The sequence below is a fragment of the Oryctolagus cuniculus genome, chromosome X (genome assembly GCF_051225735.1).
Source record: "Oryctolagus cuniculus isolate XC-2025 breed Fujian yellow rabbit chromosome X, ASM5122573v1, whole genome shotgun sequence".
Taxonomy (NCBI): domain Eukaryota; kingdom Metazoa; phylum Chordata; class Mammalia; order Lagomorpha; family Leporidae; genus Oryctolagus; species Oryctolagus cuniculus.
Genome location: NC_142888.1, coordinates 15,712,676 through 15,734,368, shown reverse-complemented (window position 1 = coordinate 15,734,368; position 21,693 = coordinate 15,712,676). Strand labels below are relative to the sequence as shown.

Genomic DNA, 21,693 nt, shown 5'->3' with positions numbered 1-21,693 from the left:
TAGAAGCAGCTCCACAGTACAACTCTATTTGGTGGTAAGAACACTAGATATAATGATCAAAAGATCAGACACTCAGGCCACTGAAGTAAAACTTTTCAGTAGATATGTTTTATTTGGTCAATATGGTATTAAAAATGAATTAGAAATCCTTTACGTATGACATATTTTCTCAGTCCCCCATGGTCTTTATTGGTCTTCTTTCATTTATATTATATGAACTTGATTTTATGACCCATGCTCCAGTATTTCTATCAAGAAACTTTTTTTTTTCCTAGAAATGTCTAACATCTGAGATCCCAATTGGTTTTCAGTTGATATGAGGTTCAAGGTTGTGAGACAACATACTACACGGGTTAGAGATAGCAGTGCATGACGCAGGTTTGGAGCTCAGAAGTGTGCACTATGCATGCAGGGAAGTGGGGGTCACTATTAGTTGCGCAGAGAGGCAGGGAGGTTTCTAGTCCATGAGAGACTGCACTCAAATGCATTTAGATGGTTTTGTGTTCACTATGTTAATAAAGATACATGATACAGATGAAAATGAATTAATAAGGTACGGATTAACAAAGGAGATTAAATGAAGCAGATATTGAATACAAAAAGCTATTCTCTGGAATACCCACCACTTCTTCATCTTTGATACAAGCTTCCCCCCTCCCACACATCTAGGTACTCACAGGAAAACAAAGGCTTCCTCACTGCAGGAGGGAACATATGACAACAGCCAAGCCAACGCCCCTCAGATCCAGTGCTACTATAACATGTCTAAAATTCAGATCTGTAACCCAATCCAGGGCCGGCGCCGCGGCTCACTAGGCTAATCCTCCGCCTAGCGGCGCCGGCACACCGGGTTCTAGTCCCGGTTGGGGCGCCGGATTCTGTCCCGGTTGCCCCTCTTCCAGGCCAGCCCTCTGCTGTGGCCAGGGAGTGCAGTGGAGGATGGCCCAGGTGCTTGGGCCCTGCACCCCATGGGAGACCAGGAAAAGTACCTGGCTCCTGGCTCCTGCCATCGGATCAGCGCGGTGCGCCGGCCGCAGCGCGCCGGCCGCGGCGGCCACTGGAGGGTGAACCAACGGCAAAGGATGACCTTTCTCTCTGTCTCTCTCTCTCACTGTCTACTCTGCCTGTCAAAAAAAAAAAAAAAAAAAAAAAAAAAAAAAAAAAAAACCAATCCAGGCCAATCAAAGTTTGTCCTCAGGCAATTTCAAACTCTTGCTAAAGTTCCAGACTCATGTTTCCTCCTGATGAGAAGGATTGGCAAAAACACTGTCCTTACATTAAGTGGGTCTCGCGCTATTCCTTCCCAATCCTCCCATTCGCTGCCTCTATAAACAATGATGACAAGCACAAAGAAGCAAATACAAAATTTTAGTACTGCTCCTCCTTGAGGCCAGCACTGCTCTTGCTTTTTAAGTGATTTGTCATTTGTGACCAGGGCCCTGAATGGAATAATAGAACCTGTGATTATTCAAGTTTAGTTTGCTTAGAAACAGGAAGTTGACACCCTCCTAAATTATTTTCTTGAAGTACTCATTTATTTGAGACAAAAATCACCAGTTTGGATTATTCCTCTTTTGATTTGTGTATGTATTGCCTCAGCTCTGTTTTATTTTGGGCACACAGTGAATGGAAAAAAAAAAAAAAACACTGGCCTGTCTACCCTTAAATCTGTCAACAGTAGGATTCCCTCTTGATTGTACATTTCTTTCATATACTGTCACTGATTATTTGGGACACTTCATCTGAAACTAAAATCTTATTCATTCACCTAGTGTAAGATTCCTTTGTTTTGTTCATTCCCTTTATATAAAAATATTTCTAATAAACAGCTTTAGAATGAAGACTTAATATTTATGGGAAATACTAAAATAATCACAAATTATATTTATGCTAAGAATAATATCTTTGTATAAATCATTTAATAACTATGTGACACATAATTCCTTTTAAAATTAATTTATTTTATTTGTTTACTTGGAAAGGCAGAAGGACAAATAAAGACAACAGATGAACAGAGATCTCCCATCTACTGGTTCATTCCCCAAATACCCACAACAGGTAGGGCTGTGCCAACCCAAAGCTAGGAGCCACTAATTCAATCCAGGACTCTCCTGTGGGTTTCAAGGACCCAACTACTTATGTCATCCTCTGTTGCTTCTTTGCCTGCATATGAGCAGGAAGCTGGAATCATGAGCAGAGATAGTACTGGATCCTAGGTACCCCAGTATGGGATGCTGGCATCCCAACTAGCATCTTCATTAATGTGCCAGACACCCACCCCCAGTATATGATAAATAATTATGAAGCAACTATTCATACTATTCATACTTTTTTTTCTTTTTAAATTTTATTTGTTATACAAGTTTCATGCATTTCATATATACAGATTTAGGAACATAGTGACACTTCCCTCCCAACCCTCCTTCGCACACACAAACACTTCTTTCTCCTCCCTTTCACATTCCTACCCTTAATTTCTACAAATATCTACTTTCAGTTTACTTAATGATAGTATAGTTAACCCTACAGTAAGTAAAAGAGTTCAACAAATAGTATGAAGAGAATATAACAAAAAACACACTACAAGGGCTATAAACAAACTGCACAAAATAAGTAGAACGAATGAGAATAGTCCAATTACTCCCCAGGTAATTTTAGTCAAAATAGGCACATTTTCCAAAAGCACTAAAATTTGTATCAATTAAAAAGTATCACTTCAGAAATGCGTGTTCCTCAGAAACACTCAAAGTTTTTAAAAAGAGAAAGCAAAAGCACTTTTACTGACCTTTCCCTAAGCTGTTTTACATGGTGTCTTCTTCCTATTTGTAGTAGTAATCTCAAGTTTTCTTAGGGCTTGTCATATTGTAAATTTCTTTTTTCTAATGATGGCTCAATGTGACAAGATGCATTTGATATCATTTTTCCAGAAAAGCAATACACTTTCCCTTTCTCTCTTCCTGCTCAGAAGGCTGTCAATGTACTGTAAACAGTCATTTCACAGGCACATCTGAGGTGGGTGCCTGCTTTTATTAAACTAGAAATAAAAACATTCTGAGATCGAGAAAGCCTGTAGCCTGCTTGTAAGTTTGAGGAGAAGCCCATTGGGAAGAAGTGGGCCAGAAAGAAATATTGACTCTTGGAGTCCTTAACAACTTGAAGGTTTTCTCTCATGCTTGTTGTGGAGCAGATATGCAGTGAGAGGTTGCTTCTGACAAGACCTTTGGGCCAAGACCTAATCCCATCCAGACGCATTTTGGAAACAAAAATTCCTCATCAAACTTTCTTCTTATTCTAATGGTATATATTATAATTTGATTGAAAAAATATTACCAGATGTATAAGAATGCATTAAGAAGCAGTAATTGACAGGAAGCTGTAATAAAAAGGCTACATAAATTCCTGAAGCATCGAAATATGAAATGCTCCTTTTAAACTTGGAAATAAGAACACACACTACAGTTCTAACTACAGAAAAACAAATGACACCGTGGGCAGTCATTCTATTAGGACATATTTCAAAAAAAAAACCCACGGCAGATAGGATAGTAGGATAGCCTTCAAAGTGCATCCCTTATGAAAATAAACTATTTAGTCATAATTGAACATAGGATCTTCTGCTTCCTTACATAGTCTACCCTACATATCAGTTTTAAAAAATTAGATTAAAATGAAATACAACTGATTCTGAAGCTTGTCAATAAAATTAGTATTTCCTCAGAGGAGGCAGTAAATCACAATGGGGACATCCATTTTTACTGACAGACAAAGGGATGTCGTATGAGGTGATGGGGGAAACGATCCTTTGTCCGGGTTAGTTAAAATGCCACTTGCAGTTTCATCTTGATGAAGTTCAACTTTTGAAACAAAAATCATTATTACCACAGAGAAAAGTTAGGGGGGGTGATTATTCAGTTACAAAAGGGTTTTTTATATAAAATTATTCACCACAGAGTTTCTTTAAATATGCTATGTCCTTTGTGCATTTAAATCTTTCATTGATGATTAGCTGCTTAAAAGAGACTGGGGGACAGAGCTGACATCTTAAGCCACTGCTAATTAAAGATCAAAAATGAAGGGAATGCATCTCTGAAATTATGATGATTCAATTTACTTACAAATCTGTGGAAACACATTAAGTTGATACAGTAAAATTCGATTAGAATGCTAAGTGCTTTAACATCAAATCATGAAATACTGGTATACTATTTCTGTAACTATATTCAAGCACAAGTTATTTTTCATGAAGAGTTTACATGTGATTTAGGAGATTCAGTTATTCAGCCAAAAATCAACAGGAAATTAATGGATGAACATCTCTATTCAAATTTTTAAAAATGTGTAAGTCTTGTCGTAGTTTCTGTTTTGATGGACTTCAGTCATGTGGTACACGCTCTTATTCTGAAACCTCTTTCAATATTCTGCTCCATAATGTTCTTTGTTAGTTTTACTTCTGATCAATTGGCATTCACTTTCCAAATTCAAGAACAGTTCTTATTAATGCTGGCTACTCATTGCATTTTTCTAAGCTAGTAAGCTTCAATCATTAAGGATGACTTACAAAGCTTTGTGGTAACAGTGTCAGCAGAAGAGTGGCATTTTTCTATAAAATGAATCTATCACTAAAACTTTCCTGAGGAATTTGATAAGCATAAGGCTCTGATGCCCTGTGCATTGCTCTTGTGACAGCACTCTTTCTTGGACCTTTCATTTCATCCTCTCCCCTTTCAGGCCCTTTTCTAAGATAATCAAATAAGCAAACTCACTTATATTATTTCTGTTGCAGTTTTTAAAGTCTTTGAAAAGTGTTTTAGTATCTGGCTTTCAAGCTTTTACACATAAGTGGCTCACATAAAATGTTCTAACCTCAATGTCTATATTTTTGGGGTTTCAGACTTGTCTGAGCACATGGCCTTGAGAACTTAACACTTAAAAAAGACTGACTTTTGCTTAGGTAGCAATTTTTAAAGCAACTGGGTCCCAACCTACTTTTTAAAAATATTTTATTTAAGGTAAACAAAGTTCATGTATATTATATATACAGATTCAGGAATATGGAGTTATTTCCCACCCTGCCATCCCTCCTGCCCATACCCCCAACCCTTCCTCCTCCCTTCCTCTTTTATTTCCTCTCAATTTTTCACAATGATCTTCTTTCAGTTTACTTTCTACTCATAAGATTACCTCTATACTAAGTAAAGAGTTCAACAAATAGTAAGAAGAAAACATTGTTCATAGTGAAATAAACCAGTCCCCCCAAAAACAAATACCATATGTTTTCCCTGATCTGCACTAATAGAGTAACAAAAATGTCATGTAGAGGAGTGAAAATGACATTTTGAGATTCAATGATTGTTTATAGCCCTTGTCTATACTGTTGAGGAACAGTGTTTTTTTTTTTTCTTTCCCAACCTATTTCTGCTGTCACCAAAGAATGCCTTTGAATTTGAGAATCTATGAGATTCATATAAGGTAGGTCAGGTAGTGACCTAAGAATATTAATAGTTTTCACTTATTGATTTATCATTTGTTTTAAGACATGAAATATTGACTTAAATGCTAATATGATAAGCATTCCTTTTTGGGCCAGAAGCACATTTTAAGGGACATTTTGGTTTTGAAAGTAAGATACCAGACTAAAAGAGTTGTTGACAGTTATTACTTTCATTTACTATGGCATGGATTGCCTAGAACTGAGTTTAATTAATCATAGTATCAGTCTGGTACATGTTTTCTTTAATTTGAAATATATTGTTTGCATGTATTTACAACAGAGGAGATTTATCCAAAGGAAATGAAATCATTCTATCAAAGAGATACGTTTTAATTACAATGTCAATTTATCCAGAAGGTCCAATTTATATCTTGCCCTATTTTTGGCTGTAGAACTATGCTGATTTGTAAGACTTTAAGTTGGCAATAAGCACATTTTTTAAAAATTAAAACTAGGACTTCGGATATCACTATTTTTCTCTGTAACAGAAGTTTTATATTTTTTCAGTTTATCAGTGAAAATATGTCTTGTACACCCTATGGTATAATAAAATCAAATCAATAGCATTACACTTGCTCATGACATCTAGTAGAGATGGAAAAACTCAAACAATCGATGCTGACTTCCCTATCTGTGGGAATGAAGGTTGTATTTGCATTACTCACACAACTCAGCATCACAGAATTTTGAAGAATCAGCAATATTGCATGCGACTTTCAGAACTGCACAATAAATTTAACATTTGAATTATTTTGTAGGGTATTGCTATCAAGTATTTATCATAGAGGGGAAACAAACAGGCTCTTAAAGTTTACTAAGACTAAACAGGTAAGAAAATGTATTTCAAGAAAATAAAAGCTATGAAGGCATAGATCTAGAAAGCCAATTTCAGAATGGGAGTTTCCAACCCATAAAATAATTTCCTATGATGTTTCATGGGATTAAAAACTGACCTAGTATACTGTGATAGAACACATTCCGTACATCTTTATGCACACATTTCCAGAACATGTGTGTTCTAATATGTTCAAGAAGTAGAGTATATTCAGTAATTAATCTAGTGATAAGGAAATGAATTAACAACATTTTCATGGCAAGGAGTTTTCTTATAAAAATAATCAAGATCTATGGGCTCGGCTTTGTGAGACAGTAGATTAAGGCACTGTCTGCAATGCTGGGATCCTATATGGGTGCTGATTCAAATCCCAGCTGCTCCCTGCTAATGTGCCTGGGAAAGCAGTGGATGATGACCCATGTGATTGGGACCGTGCTACCCACAAGGGATATCCATATGGGTTCCCAGCCTCCTGGCTTCAGCCCGGCTCAGTCCTGGCCGTTGTGGCCATTTGGGGAGTGAACCAGTTAAAGGAAGGTCAGTCTCTGTCTGACGTTATTGTGTTTAGCAGTCATTCATTTCCACACACCCACAGTACCTCACAAAACCAGGTACTTTATTAGGAAACAATCTACAAGAAGGTCTCAGTTGAGCATTCGGATAACTGAGAGATGAAAATGGATACGAACTACAGAAATCCAATTGGGCTTCTCTATTTCATCAACCACAGACATTACCCTGTATGGATGATATTTATTTGAAATACTGCAAATATGGAGAAACTCCAAAATAGTAGTTATATACTCAGTGGGTGAATATAAAGAAAAAGATTTAAGGCTGAGAAGAAGAAATGATTTTGATATCATAGCAAATTTTTCCTTTAACGCCTCTGTTATAAAATACCTCACTTTATTAATTGTATTAAGATGTAAAAAGTTTTTATATATTTCTGTTAAAAACTTGTACAACCAATTTGGGACATGCTCAATCTGACTTGCCCCAAATGGTGGAGTTGGAAACGTGCCAGGGCATTCCAATACAATCCCATCAAGGTGGCATGTACCAATGGCATCTCACTAGTCCAAGTGATCAATTTCAGTTCACAATTGATCACACTGATAGGTCTAAGAGTCAAAGGGACCACACAAACAAGACTAGTGTCTGCTAATACTAACTGATAGAATCAAAAAGGGAGAGAACGATCCAACATGGGAAGTGGGATACATAGCAGACTCATAGAATGACAGATGTCCTAAACAGCACTCTGGCCTCAGAATCAGCCCTTAAGGCATCTGGATATGGCTGAAGAGCCCATGAGAGTATTTTAGGCATGGAAAGCCAAGACATTCTGGCAAAAAAAAAAAATGAAAGATCTCTGTGAGTGAGATCCCAGTGGAAAGAACGGGTCTTCAAAGAAGGAGGTACCTTTCTCTGAAGGGAGGAGAGAACTTCCACTTTGACTATGACCCTGTCGGAATAAGATTGAAGTCAGCAAACTCAAAAGGCTTCCATAGCCTTGGCAACTCATGACTAGAGCCTGAGGAGATTACTGACGCCATAAACAAGAGTGTCAAATTGTTAAGTCAACAACAAGAGTCACTGTGTACTTACTTCTCATGTGGGATCTGTCCTTAATGTGTTGTCCAATGTGAAAATGCTATAACTAGTACTGAAACAGTATTTTACACTTTGTGTTTCTGTGTGGGTGCAAACTGATGAAATCTTTACTTAATATATACTGAATCGATCTTCTGTATATAAAGATAATTGAAAATGAATCTTGATGTGAATGGAATGGGAGAGGGAGCAGGAGATGGGAGGGGGTGTGAGTGGGAGGGAAGTTATGGGGGGGAAGCCATTGTAATCCATAAACTGTACTTTGGAAATTTATATTTACTAAATAAAAGTTAAAAAAAAATTGTACAACCTCTCTGGTAAGAATTATGAAAATATGAAACAAGATATTTTAACAAAATTATTTTTAATCCAAAGTTTTGCCTTGTAGAAGTTTGTCATGTTGAAGTAATGATAAGTCAGTGGAAATAAATAAAAGGATGAAAATTTTAAAAATCCAATTTTCCAGTAAAATATAAGAAATCATAGAACATTCACATTGAAGTCATGCGCCAATTAAAAGGGGTGTTTTCTGAGAACATTTAATAGCAGTAGAATACACTTAAAGTGTACAGTGTAACAGACAATGGGATGAGCATTGTGGTACAATAGACTGAGCTGCTGCCAGCAATTCCAGCACCCTACTTTGGAGTGCCGGTTCAAGTTCTGGCTGCTCCCACTTCCAATCAATTTCTCTGCTAATGTACCCAAGAAAGCATCAGAAGATACTTCAAGTGCGTGGGTTCCTGCCACTCAGGTGGGGAGGCCTGGATGGAATTCCCTGAGGCTCCAGCCTGGCCCAGCCCAGGCCGTTGAGGCCATTTGGGGAATGAAGCAGCAGATCAAAGATCTCTCTCTCTCTCTCTCTCTCTCTCTCTCTCTCTCTCTTCCCTCAAAATATATACCATTAATCTGTATAATTTTTAAAGAAAAAACTAAAATTTAAGGTGGCACACATAGCTAGATGAGTAATTAATGATGACTTTCAGTAAATTTTAAGTTGTAAAATATAATGTATCTTACCAGCTCCAGGATACAGTGGATTTTTAATCTATGACAATCTGGTAGCAATGGAATCTGTCATTCCCTTCCCTGGAACTTTCTGAAAGTAGGCTCTTGGCTATAACAGGTAGGCCACATTCCTTAATGACATCCTCAGGGCTCAAATTCAGCAAGACAGTTGTCACTGTCTTTGGATTCCCTTGAGCATACTAGCCAGAAAGAACTAAGTTGAGCTCACCTCCTGGACTGACCTTCAGAATTACACAGTGTGACTTTTGGGCCTTTTGCCCAAGAAGTGCTGTCCATAAATTTGCTGGTGTCTGAAAGTTATTTAGAAGGCACAGAGTTCTTTTACATGCTTAGAAATAACAGAGGCCACCTGAAATGGAAGTACCTTGCTGTGACCACATATTGACAGAAATTCATACCTATCAATTTACATGTTTGATATAAATTGAGTTATTATTCTATCTTCCCAAGTACTTTGCTTTTTAGTGCCTTTTGATTTCCATAATGAAATTATTTAAATGATCAATATCAGATCCTTCCCAATTTGACAAGATGAAGGAATTAGAAGAATATGAGAACACAAAAGGCAGAAAAAGGCAAAGGTAGACAGAGACAGATGGTAGAGAAAAGCACATTTAGAGATGAAGGGCAAAACCATGAACTTCATGATTTTATTGAAGTTTATTATTAATGAGTTACATATATTTGTGGACAAACTACAGAATCTATGGACTTACAGTTATTATGGCTGGATGGATATAAGGGGGGAGGGGAGAGCTTCAAAATTATTCATAGAAGACACAAATGAAGGGTAACACACACTTCCAATGAAAGTTTTGAAGACTGCTAGTATGTGCAGCTTAGCTTGGATGCTTATGTTAGGACACTCAGCTTTGTAGTTTCTGGTGATTTTTCTTATAATATAGCTTATACAGGAATTTTATTGACCTGTGAGGTCAATTCTTTATTCAAAGGCAGGCTAAGGCAGTCCCCTGAACTCCTGGCCATTGAAATTCTGATGAAGGGTCTAAACTGAATGAGTAGACACTACTGTAAGTTCCTTACAACTGTTTTGGGCCATCTTCCTTACTTTCACCCAATGATTCCTCACTCAGACCCTATTAAGATTTGATATCACAATTTGAACCTGTTGAAATTGATCGCTTTTTCCAGTCTAAAAATGGGAACAATTGTATGCTCAAGGAAGTGAAAAATCAAGTACATATAGGTAAGTTATGCCTTTTTATCTTTAATGTTCTTTCTTCTTTTCACTTATATTTTAGGTCAGTTATTCACCTCTTCACAACACTAACATGGTGGGAACAAGCTTGCTCAAAAAATCCAAATGTTAAAGTTAAAAAAATTAATTTTCCTTAAGATGGTAAATGATTTATCTGTTACACTGAATATTGGAATCATAAAATAAAACCCAAGTTGTTTAAAAGAATTCGAACCTCAACTTAGCGTCTCCAGTTTAGCCTGTAGATAAAGAGTACTCATGTTCCTTTTTTCTGTGGCAACAACAGTATTTCTGGGACAATTTTGATAAAAGACAAATCTCATGTTTCTTAAAATGAGTGTATAGTCAAACCTTCCCATTTTCATAAGAAACTGTCATATTCTCAATTTTATATGGTTACTCTTTATAACTTTGTTCAAGAAAAGGTAATGTTTAAAAAAAACTAAAAATTATCCTATTTGAAAAACACTGTAGCAGGAGATAGAGCACATATGATTTATTACAAGTTCAGGGACAATAAAAAGAAACCCAGTAGGTAACCATAAACCATAAAATTATTTTAATTATGTTGTCAAGTAAAGACATACAATTAATTTCTTTTTGCTGTGTTCCTTACAGATAACTGGTAGAATAAACCCCCTACTTCTTGGCCCATTATATCTGCAGTTTTGTGTAACTTCTTAGAAATACATCTAAGAGTTATTGAAAAGTATATATGAGCATAGCTGCTCTTGAGTATTTATATTTCAAAGTTTATTCACAATAAGAAAATAAACCATAATATAAACCCACATACTATAGCATGAGTAAAGACGGAGATAGAATTTTAGCACCTATTTGTCTCATACACGGCACTGCTTTCATGCTACCTATAGTTTTTATCTCATCACAAAATACTAGCACTTAATGTGTTTAATTCAAAAGACTCAAATTCATCAAAGCAGCATTTGAATACACTGATTTATGTAAATGTTACATGTGTTCATGCCTCAAAGTTAGCCATTAAGTATTTTCAGGGTTTAAAAGTCATTTACTGCAATAACTTTATAGGATCTAAAACCATCATCAGATCTTTGTGTACCATAACTTTGTTCACATCATTAGTAAAGATTATCACATCTTGGCAATTATAGTCTTCACGTGGACAATTTTGGCCCAAATTCTCACTCAAGGAGCAATAACCACATTAATAACTGATGGGCTGAGCTACCGATTCTTTTTCAGTTGTATACAGCGAATGTATTTTCACTCTCTGGTAATTAATTTAAGAAGAAATTCCTTAAAATGAATATGTAGTCAAAATTATACTTTTGATAAGCTTCTATATCAAACCACTAACAGCAAATCATTTTCTGCTGAAGTTTATGATATATACAAGCATACAACATTTCAAATAAAAACAAAACCTTGGGCAATATAACAGGATGGACTACATATATTTATAATTAAAGGGAGAATTTTTATAATTTGGTAGACCTATATATAACCAAATCAGACTACATAATTCTAGATTTACTGCTAAGATAAGTATTTCAAATGGGTGATTTGTGTATAACTGATTATGATTGTTAAACCATATCTTGTCCTTGGCCTACGTCCCAAATTCACTAGTCCCTTAACGAAAAGTCACTTGCTCACAATTTATTACTATTCAAAGACTAACGATAGTGTCCACTATTTTGGAATAGTTTTTTAAAATGCTTTTAAACCATTATAATAACGTTTACTTTAATGAATTTGTACCCTTTACCCAAATTTCAGAAACTGCATTTTAACCTATTAATAGTTATGTCAAAGGGTTCTATAATGTCTGTTTTAAAGCCAATTCAAACATCATAAAATGGCTCTATAATACTGTTACTAAAATCTCCAGCCTGTTTCATTTCCCAACAGCAAATGAGTATTTACATCCCTCTGTCCAACTTGGTCCCAAGGCACACAATGCAAGGAATGGAAAACCAGGTACGCAGGCGTATTCTAATTCTGCCCCCTTTCAAAACACATGGTTGTAGTTCAGATTATTACACCAGGTTACAATGGAGGCTCATTAACAGTAAGAATGTGTTGACAAAAGTGTATCAACTAGAATTCAAAAATGACTCACCCAGCTGGGTCTCCTGAATTGTCAGTTTACTTTCCACAGGATACAAAAGTTTGGGTGGCTTGTCAGTCAGAGGAGCTGCAAAACAATAATAGTAACGAGACTTATAACTATGCCACATGAACTGAAGGGTAGAGTATAGACTGTTATTCTGAGAATTTTCAATCCTCTACCACGCAACAACTTACAGATTGCAGCGGGACCTTCGGGCAAACTGAAAAGCTTCTGTAAGAATCAAATGCAACACTTCCCGAGGGACAGTCACATGAGACTATGGAACTGCAGGCTCGGGATTGGCCAATCCTTAATAATCTGTACTTCACAAAACATTTTCTATTTGCACTTTGTTTCTCTTTTAAAGACGTTCCCCCTCATCTCTCTCTGAGAAGTGAGCAGTTAAGGGTTGCTGAACTAAATGTTTTTGCTTTACAGGCTTGCTTTCCTCCTTGCCAAGAGGCATGCCAGCGTGGTTGAGGACTGGAAGGCTAATCTAGATAGAACTGCCAAGATTTGGCCACATGTACTTATTGCCCAGAGGATTCTAGAATTCAAACTGTTTTGGCAGCTTGCCTTCATCTCTCTTTGCAACAGAGTCAGTGCAAAGGGACGATACACCTCAAGTCAAAAACAGGGGTGAGTTTTCAGAGTCCTGCTTTTGGGAGACTAACATCACATAGGATTAATAGCTTTTAATAATCAATTGACGCTTTATTCACTCATCTTTATTAGTGTTTAAGAAAGGGATGAGAATCAAGGGAAAAGCAAAGTTTTCGTGATAGGGTGACAATCAATTGCTTTGAAATTCTTCTGAAAGATATGACATCATGGGACCGGCACTGTGGCATAGCTGGTAAAGCCAGCGCCTGCAGTGCCGGCATCCCATATGGGCACCAGTTCGAGTCCCAGCTGCTCCACTTCCAGTCCATCTCTCTGCTATGGCCTGGGAAAGCAGTGGAAGATGGCCCAAGTCCTTGGGCCCCTGCACCCGCATGGGAATACCAGGAGGAAGTTCCTGGCTCCTGGCTTTGGATTGGCGCAGCTTCAGCCATTGCAGCTGACTGGGGAGTGAACCAGCTGATCGAAGACCTCCCTTCCTCCCTCCCTCCCTCTCTCTGCCTCTCCTTACTGTATAACTGATTTTCAAATAAATAAATATTAAAACAAAGAAATGCTGTCTGTTGAAACACCCTATATTCATTTGTAGTAAGGAGAAGAGAAGATCTGTAGAGAAAGATAATAAAATCTATATATACCTCATTTGATCAGAAATATAAAATATTTTGTGATTCTTGACCCTAACCAGTCACCTACTCTATGGCATAACATTAACATCTTTAAGATTTTTTAAGGGCCGGCGCTGTGGTGCAGTACGTTAATCCTCCGACTGCAGTGCTGGCATCCCATAGGGGCACTGGTTCTAGTCCTGGCTGCTCCTCTTCTAATCTAGCTCTCTGCTATGGCCTGGGAAAGCAGTAGAAGTTGGCCCAAGTCCTTGGGCCCCTGCACCCGCATGGGAGACCGGGAAGAAGCACCTGGCTCCTGGCTTCGGATAGGTGCAGCTCTGGCCATTGCGGCCATTTGGGGAGTGAACCAAGGAACAAAGACCTTTCTTTCTCTCTCTCCCTCTCACTGTAACTCTACCTCCCAAATAAATAAAATTTTTTTAAAAATATTTTTATATTACTCTCATACGACAACCTTCAAGTTAGCCAAGTTTTTTTTTAAAGATTTATATATTTATTTGAAAGGCAGCATGACAGAGAGGAGAAAGAAGAGACAGAGCGAAAGAGAAGTATCCACTGGTTCACTCCCCAAATGGCTATAGTGGCCAGGTCTGGGCCAGGACCCAGGGACTATATCCTGGTCTTCTATATGGGTGGCAGGTACCCAAGAACACTTGGGCCATCACATGCTGCTTTCCTGGACACATTAGCAAGGAGCTGGATTGGAAACAGAGCAACTGGGAGTTGAACTGGCACTCCAATATAGGATGCTGGTGTTGCATGCAGCAGCTTAACCTGCTACACCACCGTATTGGCTCTAGCAAAAACAATTCTTTAAAGCTAAGTCGTGGGATCATAGAATTTAGATCCACAGAATCCCATGCTTCTTAAGGTCTTTGATTTTATTAAACTGTGTTTCCTAAAGCCGTATGATTTGCACGGTGACCTCCTGGGCAGATGAGGTAAAGAAGGAGGTAATGGCTGGTCCACTGGGCATGGCACCAGGCCATCCACTCCTCCATGACAAAACTAATGTGCTTTTATTTAGTTACATATGGGTTCTTCAAGATTTTCAAGGAAAATGGAATTTAAAAGATGTTTATTTTGGTGAAAGTTTTTTTAAATTAATGTTTAACTTTTTCATAGTATGCACTGTCCCTGAACTTTTTAAATACTGCTTGTATGAATGGGTTACAATATTTCTGCAAAATAAATTGATCATTTAATTCCATTTCCATGACCTTTTTGAAGTACCTATCTGTATCAATATTTCAAGCATTTTTACTAAACAAATTAAGTTCAATTTAACTGATGCATATTAAACATTACGATGTTCCAGGCAATGATACAAGATTTGGGATATCGCTGGTTTCTGCCCTTATTACCTACTGTGACCTCCAATTTAAAAATAATAAAAAGAAAATATTCTTGACTGATTTAATTTCTTGTTTTCAAGATCAAGGATCTGACGCACAGGGATCAAAGAGGTTTGCCAAAGGTAAGAGAGCACATTCAAGCTAGATTCCTTCCAAGATCTTTTCCTCCCCATTCTTTGTCTTGTGCCCCTTGAAATTCTGTCAAGCAGAACTATTCATAGCCTATGCAAAATCTCCCTTCATAGTATGTCCAGTGTGTTAGAAGAGTTAAAACATGAAAAACCATCCTAACCTAGAGCAGAGAGCTCTTGCAGTGCAAGCTGTTATCAGCTGTTAAGTGTCATGTTTTGGTATTATGCTGTGATGAGTTAGGCACATTCCTCATATACTTGTCTGATAAAAGTAATGGAAACTTTCAGGTTGCACAACAGGAAAACTACTCATCTGACACAATGGCAACATGTGGAAAGGGGCTAAGCATCTAAGCTATGCTGGAGCTCAGTTTCATAGTCATGAGGGCGACCATTTGTGCTACCACACACGAAGGACACGCACTACATTATCTTCTATGTCTATGTTTCTGGCGCATTCTAGATTAAAAGAAATGTTAGCTGAATTGAATTGACAAAGACAATACTGGAAAACAAATGGAGTAGTAAGGACCAAACAAATGAACATACTCACGAATACAAAAACCTCCTTACATTTACAGGGTAGAAGTGGAAGGAAATTCAAGAAAATTACTTACAATTAAAAAAGCCAAGTTGTTAGCTTCAAATCCTGACTAGACTAACAGGCATTTTATTAGCAAGAAAAAAAAAGTCTTTTGGGACACCTATTTCTCTAACACACATAGGCACATTCACTCGCTCACTGAAATCGGTGAAAAATTGAAGGAAGCCCAACAGTAGTGACATGAAACACTGATTTTAAGTTCTAATCATATTTTCTACTAAAAACCCCCATTGAAGTTATAATAGAGCTGTTTCTCTTACTAATTGTGCATTAAATACATGTTTGTATTCACCAACAGAAGTGTTTTGAAGCCCTCATGTTATTCGTCAGAACATCTTGTTAATAATACCAGCTTCCTGGTAATGCCAAGTGGGAGGCAGCAGATGATGGTCCAAGCATTTGGTTTCCTAACCCGTGTGGTAAACCTGGATGGAATTTTGGGCTCCTGACTAAGGTCTGTCTGGTCCAGCCCCAGCTGCTGTGGGCATTTGTTGAGTAGGCCAGCAGATGCAAGACCTCTCTAATAAATATTTTTTGAAGAAAGTTTATATGAACTCATAGCTCTTAAAATCTAGATATTGATAAATATTATAATTCAATTTCAAAAGCATATTTCAAGTACCTAAAAATAGTAAATACTAAATTAGAGATAAAACAATGAGTAAGACATGGAGTCATCCATGCAGATGTTCTTAGCTGAGTGCTTATTTTTGATGCATTACAGTTGAGTGCTATACTCAGGGAGAATTTCTTTATGATACCATTTAAATGCACCAACTAAAACTGGTCACAACACAATATTCACCGATTTACACAGCTGACAATAAAAAATACTTTGTAGCAATTGTACTGACTCACTCCACTTTACAATGGGTTGCTTGCAGATTTTTTAAATGTTAGAATTGACAAACAACTGTCTATTTTCCTAGCAATTAAAGGGAAATTGGATCACTCCTGCAGCCTCAACTTCTGAGTGTCTCAGGGTAGAATATCAGTTCTTTGGCCTGGAATGGTTTAGTATTAGTTTCTAATAGTGGAACACAGATCTTTGGAGAGCTGTAGCATGCAGACACAATCTCACAGACCTTGGAGAGGAAAGGAATTGGCAGGAGAAAATATCAACACATAACAGGCAGACCCATTTAGGTTCTCGTTGTCCCCAGGGTTTGCAGGGGGAAAAAAAGATGACTTTTCACTTACCGCTAATGCTTTGTGGTAAGCAAAATTTCTCCTTTCTGTTGCAAATAATTATGGCAATTCACAACAGAGTCATGGAATCTCAGAAGTGTCAAAGAGAGAGGAATGGAAAAGCAACTCAGCAGAGAGTTGCAGGGAGAACAGTTTATGAACTAACCATATTTATGACAATAACTAATGAAATAACTACACACACACCCCAATCTCAATTTCAGAGTCATGTCAAAGTGACATAAGAAATATTCTCAGGGATACAATTCTGAATAGATCTATCAAAATACATGTGTTTAGGAAAATCAAGAAATTCAGTTGACTAATTTTGACATTTAATATTTTATTCATTTGAGTTGATGAGCGTTATTTGTCATGAAAAGCAAACAAGGATGTTTACTTGCTTGTCTAACAAAGATTTTTAAAGTATCTCTTCTGTGCTAGGCACTGTTGTAGTCACTAGGGGATATGACAATGAAAGATACAGAGAAAAGTCCTGCTTTCACGGGGCCTGCCTTCCAGAAAAGGCAGATGTAAAAGGAACCTAGAAGTGAATACTTGACATAATATAGTGCCAGATGACTGAAAGTCCTAGCGAAAATAAGGCAGGGGAGGAGAAAGAGAGTCATGCAGGTGCTGTTTTAGAGGAGAGTGTCAGAAAAGCTTGCTCCGAGGATCAATGGAAGCACAACTCACGGAAGGGTGGAAGTGAGCCTTGTGACATACGTTGAGGGAGCATACACATACACCAGGCAGCGGGAAGAATGAGTGCAAAGGTCCTGTGGTAACAGTTGGCACGTTTGAGGGATAACAAAGAAGGCCACTGCAGCCATATTAGCAGAAGGGGAAGCAGCGAGTTCTGAGAAAGCCATAGGCAGGACCTTGCAAAGTATGGAACGGAGTCGCATTTTACTTTAAACCTAATGAGAATCCTTTGGAGATTTTTAGGAGAGCCCTTTAAAACATTTATGTGCCAGAAGTATCACTCGGTCATCTTGGTACTTAAACCTGGGGAAACAGAACAATATGGAGGTTGTTAAGTCCAGGAGGCAGCAGCAAGGTTGGGAGGAGGATATCTATCTAAGCAGTACACTGAGAGGCCAATCCCATGGTGGTGCTGATGGAATTGGCAGGAATTTTTTTTTAAGAGACTATTTGGTAGGTACAAAGAATTATTTTGAGAGAACTCGATAGAATTCTTTACTGATAGACTACATGTGCAATGTAAGTGAATATCCATGAGCTAAGGGGGAATCTCTAGGTCTAAGTTTGAGCAAATACATGAATGGTGGTACCATTTAATGATATATGGAAGGAAGGAATATAAGTGGGGTAGGTTTTTTTTGGGGGGGAGTAGGTAGCAAATGTAAGTTTTTATAAATCAAAGTAGGTACTCCCCATTATTCACAGAGGCTAATTTTACTACTGATCATGTGTCGCTTCCCCTCTTCGTGGAGGAACGACACCAGACCCTGCGCTGTTCTTTTGTCTGCTCAGCCCTTCCCGGGTTTGCTGCTGGTCCCTCCCGGGTTGGCTACCAACCCCTCCACCTCCGTGGAGGGGCGGCTCCCCCTGCCACTTTCCCCACTTCCGCGGTGGAGCGGCACACCGCCGGCTGGCTCTCTCAGGGGCTGCTCAGATGTTATCCGGATGTTCCTGGTGCATGTTGTCTCTCTCCTCCTTTATAGTCCTCTTCCACCAATCCCAACTCTGCTACCCACACGCCGAGCATGCTGCTCTCCTCCAATCAGGATCAGGATCAGCTCCTGCAGCTCATCAGTCAAGTTGGTGAGAGGCAGCTGCGTAGAAGTTGTTTACTCCCTTTCAGCGCCATATTGTGGGAGAGCAGATGCATAGAATAAGTCTTAATTCCAGTAACTTAGTCTAGTCCGAGTTGCTCCCCACAATCATGGATTTATATTGTGAAAAATTGACCCCTGACTCATCTTTTCCTGGTGATTTTCCAAAGGACTGAGAAAACAGTCTTTAAAAGTTTCATATTTCATAATGTATTTGTTATGATATACACGGGCTAATACCAACTGTTGCCATATAGCTTTTTACAAAGAATGTATCTCCAAAACTATCTTTGGATTAATAGAGTCAGGGCCATGCTTATCTAAGATATTGAGAACAATTCTCCAGTAGTTCCTTGGTTCACTGATATGTGGAATATAGTCAATTGGCAAATTAACTATCATTTATTTATTTTTTGAAATAAGTATAATGAATTTCATAACATATGAGTAATAGGACTTCTATCTATTTTCTGGTATCTAGGTATTGTCTGGTAATATAAACAGTGAAAAGACTGCTACTTTACAAACAGAATCACTCAACAATGCCAATGGAGTAGTCAGTGTACATAGAACTGATCTGAAGGTTTGGCAGCTCTATTCATTTTCTACATTTGTCTCTTACGCCCAGTTTCCACTGCCTGCAGCCCTGCTTAACTCACCCAGACGCATGACTGATCCCAGAACTCATTCAACCACCCACTCAACCCTGTGTCTGACTAAATGACCTGAGGAATACCTCGTGGTTAAACAAAAGAGAGCGTAGGTACAAAGAATAAATAAAGGTGGCTTAATATTTTTAAATTTAATTTTTGCAACAACTGCTGCAGATTTTGCTGTTGATTTTGCATAAACATTGTGGAGATGAATGCTATCTGATTGCTTGGCTGATTTCAACCATTTTAAATAAATTTGTGTGTGCAGAGAAAGCTAAAGCAAAAAAAATGGTGATAAAAAAGGAAACAATATATAATTATCAAGAGAAATTATGATGAACCCTAGGAAAAGGATGCTGATTGATGTAATAACTATAATCAAGTAGGTGAGCGTGCCAACTACTGTTTTCACTTCTGTTGACAAGGAAGAAAAAAATTAACGGTCACCAATTAGCTTCTAGGGACAATAGTCAATTCAAAGAAATTATATATCCTGTGAAAGGAAAAATATCTGTTCTCTAGCAATGAGAAAGTATGCAAAGTAGATACAAAAAGGAAAAAAAATATACCGTAACAGAAGCAGCCTTTAAGAAGTGAAAAAATAATTCCAAATCATTCAGAAATCATCTTAAAAATGTGGAATAGACAAAAGGTACTGTAATATCATGAAGCTCAAAGTTTAAACTTCTGATTTGGAATATCTGAATATGACATTACCAGGGCACTTCAAAAATCTGTAGAGTAATGGAATGTAAAGATGAGTTTATTTTGGTGCATTTAAAAAATCTATACATAGCTTTCTCATCATTTACATTTTCAATGAGCTTTTTAAAAGTCTCTGCATACTTCCATACTTGTAATTTAATGGCCTTCCATACTACATTGACTTGGGATTCATTTAGTTGTACTTTCTATGGAAGTTATTAGCAAACCTTGACTTTCTATTCATGGTACGGCGTCCTGCACACTCACTCCCTGGCATAGCTTTATGACACTGGTTCTGAAACAGAATTAGCACAGTGGTGTGGGTATTAGTTGATGATAAATGTTGCTGAACATTTTACAATACACAGAAAAGCATTCCCCCCAACCCCCCAGCAACTATCGGGCTCCTGACATCAACAGTGCTGAATAGTGTTAAAACTGAAATGGAACAACCCTGTCCTAGGATTACTTATATTTCAATCTGTCTAGTAGACAGAACGGTATCTGAAACATGGGGACTGACTGATAGCAGACATGGAGTGGGATGGAGCCATGAAAGGTGTATGAACCCCCGTGTAGGCTTAGTGCTTAAAAAGGCCAGGTATGACAGGATGCAAAGGAGAGGTGCAAGGCTAAATGAGAATAATTAATTGAGAATCCATATAAATAATGGGTAATTTTCCTCCCTTCCAAACTCCCATGGGACGAATAACCACCACCCAGGTCTCTTCCCTCCATCCAAACAACTAAAACTCAACAGGCTCTTCTCTATATTCTCTAATGATATCAAATCTACTGTCCAATACAGAATACAATAGACATCCCAGAACTTCAAAAATAATTCTAATTTGTTTAAAAATTTTTAGCTTTTGAAGTATTATGGAACTCCTTCACAACAAAGCTTCTTAATTCTATTATTTTTCAGTTGATGTAGAAGTTAGTTGGAATCATTAAGAACATTTTACTAAAGGAAAATATCCTAAAAACAGTCTTTTTTTTGGTAAGTGGCATTATGTATTTAACAGATTTAGTCAGGGTTTGAAAAAAAAGTAACCCATGTGATAATTTATTATTAACTGTTGGCATATAAACCCTCTGATTCATTTAATTGACAAAAACTTAAGCAGGCATGTTGTTAGCCAGAACTATCAGCATCAATTTAAAACTTCTAAGACACAAGAAGGGACCTGCTCTGCGGCATAGAAGCTGACTCCGCCTGCAATACTGGCATCCCATATGGGAGGCAGTTTGTGTCCTGGCTGTTCCACTTCCCATTCAGCTCTTTGTTAGGGCCTGGAAAAGCAGTAGAAGATGGCCCAAGTGGTTGGGCCCCTGCACCAGCATGGGAGAGCTAGAACAAGTTCCTGGCTTTGGATTGGTCCAGCTCTGGCCATTGTGGCAATTTGGGCAATGAACTGGCAGATGGAAGATCTTTCTGTCTCTCCCTCTCTCTGTCTGTAACTCCACTTCTCAAATAAATAAGTAAAATCTTTAAAAAGGGGGAGGGTGGGCTAATGGTTAAGATGTCACATAGCCTAATGGTTAAGATGTCACTTGAGATGCCCACATCCAGTATCTGGAATTCCTTGGTTCAAATCCTGGCTCCACAAGACACAAGAATACATAAGATTATACGTATGTAAATGTATACAAATTGAATATTATACTATGGGGCAATGCAGTTAATGTTGCTTCATTTGACTATATAAAGCTTCCTATAAA

At 37.8% G+C, this 21,693-nt stretch overlaps 1 protein-coding gene across 3 annotated transcripts in view; it reads right to left on the bottom strand.

Annotated features, from left to right (window-relative positions):
* The window catches only part of IL1RAPL1 (interleukin 1 receptor accessory protein like 1), a 1,400,814-nt gene that overhangs the window by 277,296 nt on the left and 1,101,825 nt on the right, over positions 1–21,693 (bottom strand). For all 3 annotated transcript variants that reach the window (XM_051827650.3, XM_089324493.1, XM_089324494.1), the window contains one exon: positions 12,296–12,370. In XM_051827650.3, coding sequence (XP_051683610.1) covers positions 12,296–12,370 — 75 coding nt within the window. The remainder of the gene's footprint in view (positions 1–12,295; positions 12,371–21,693) is intronic.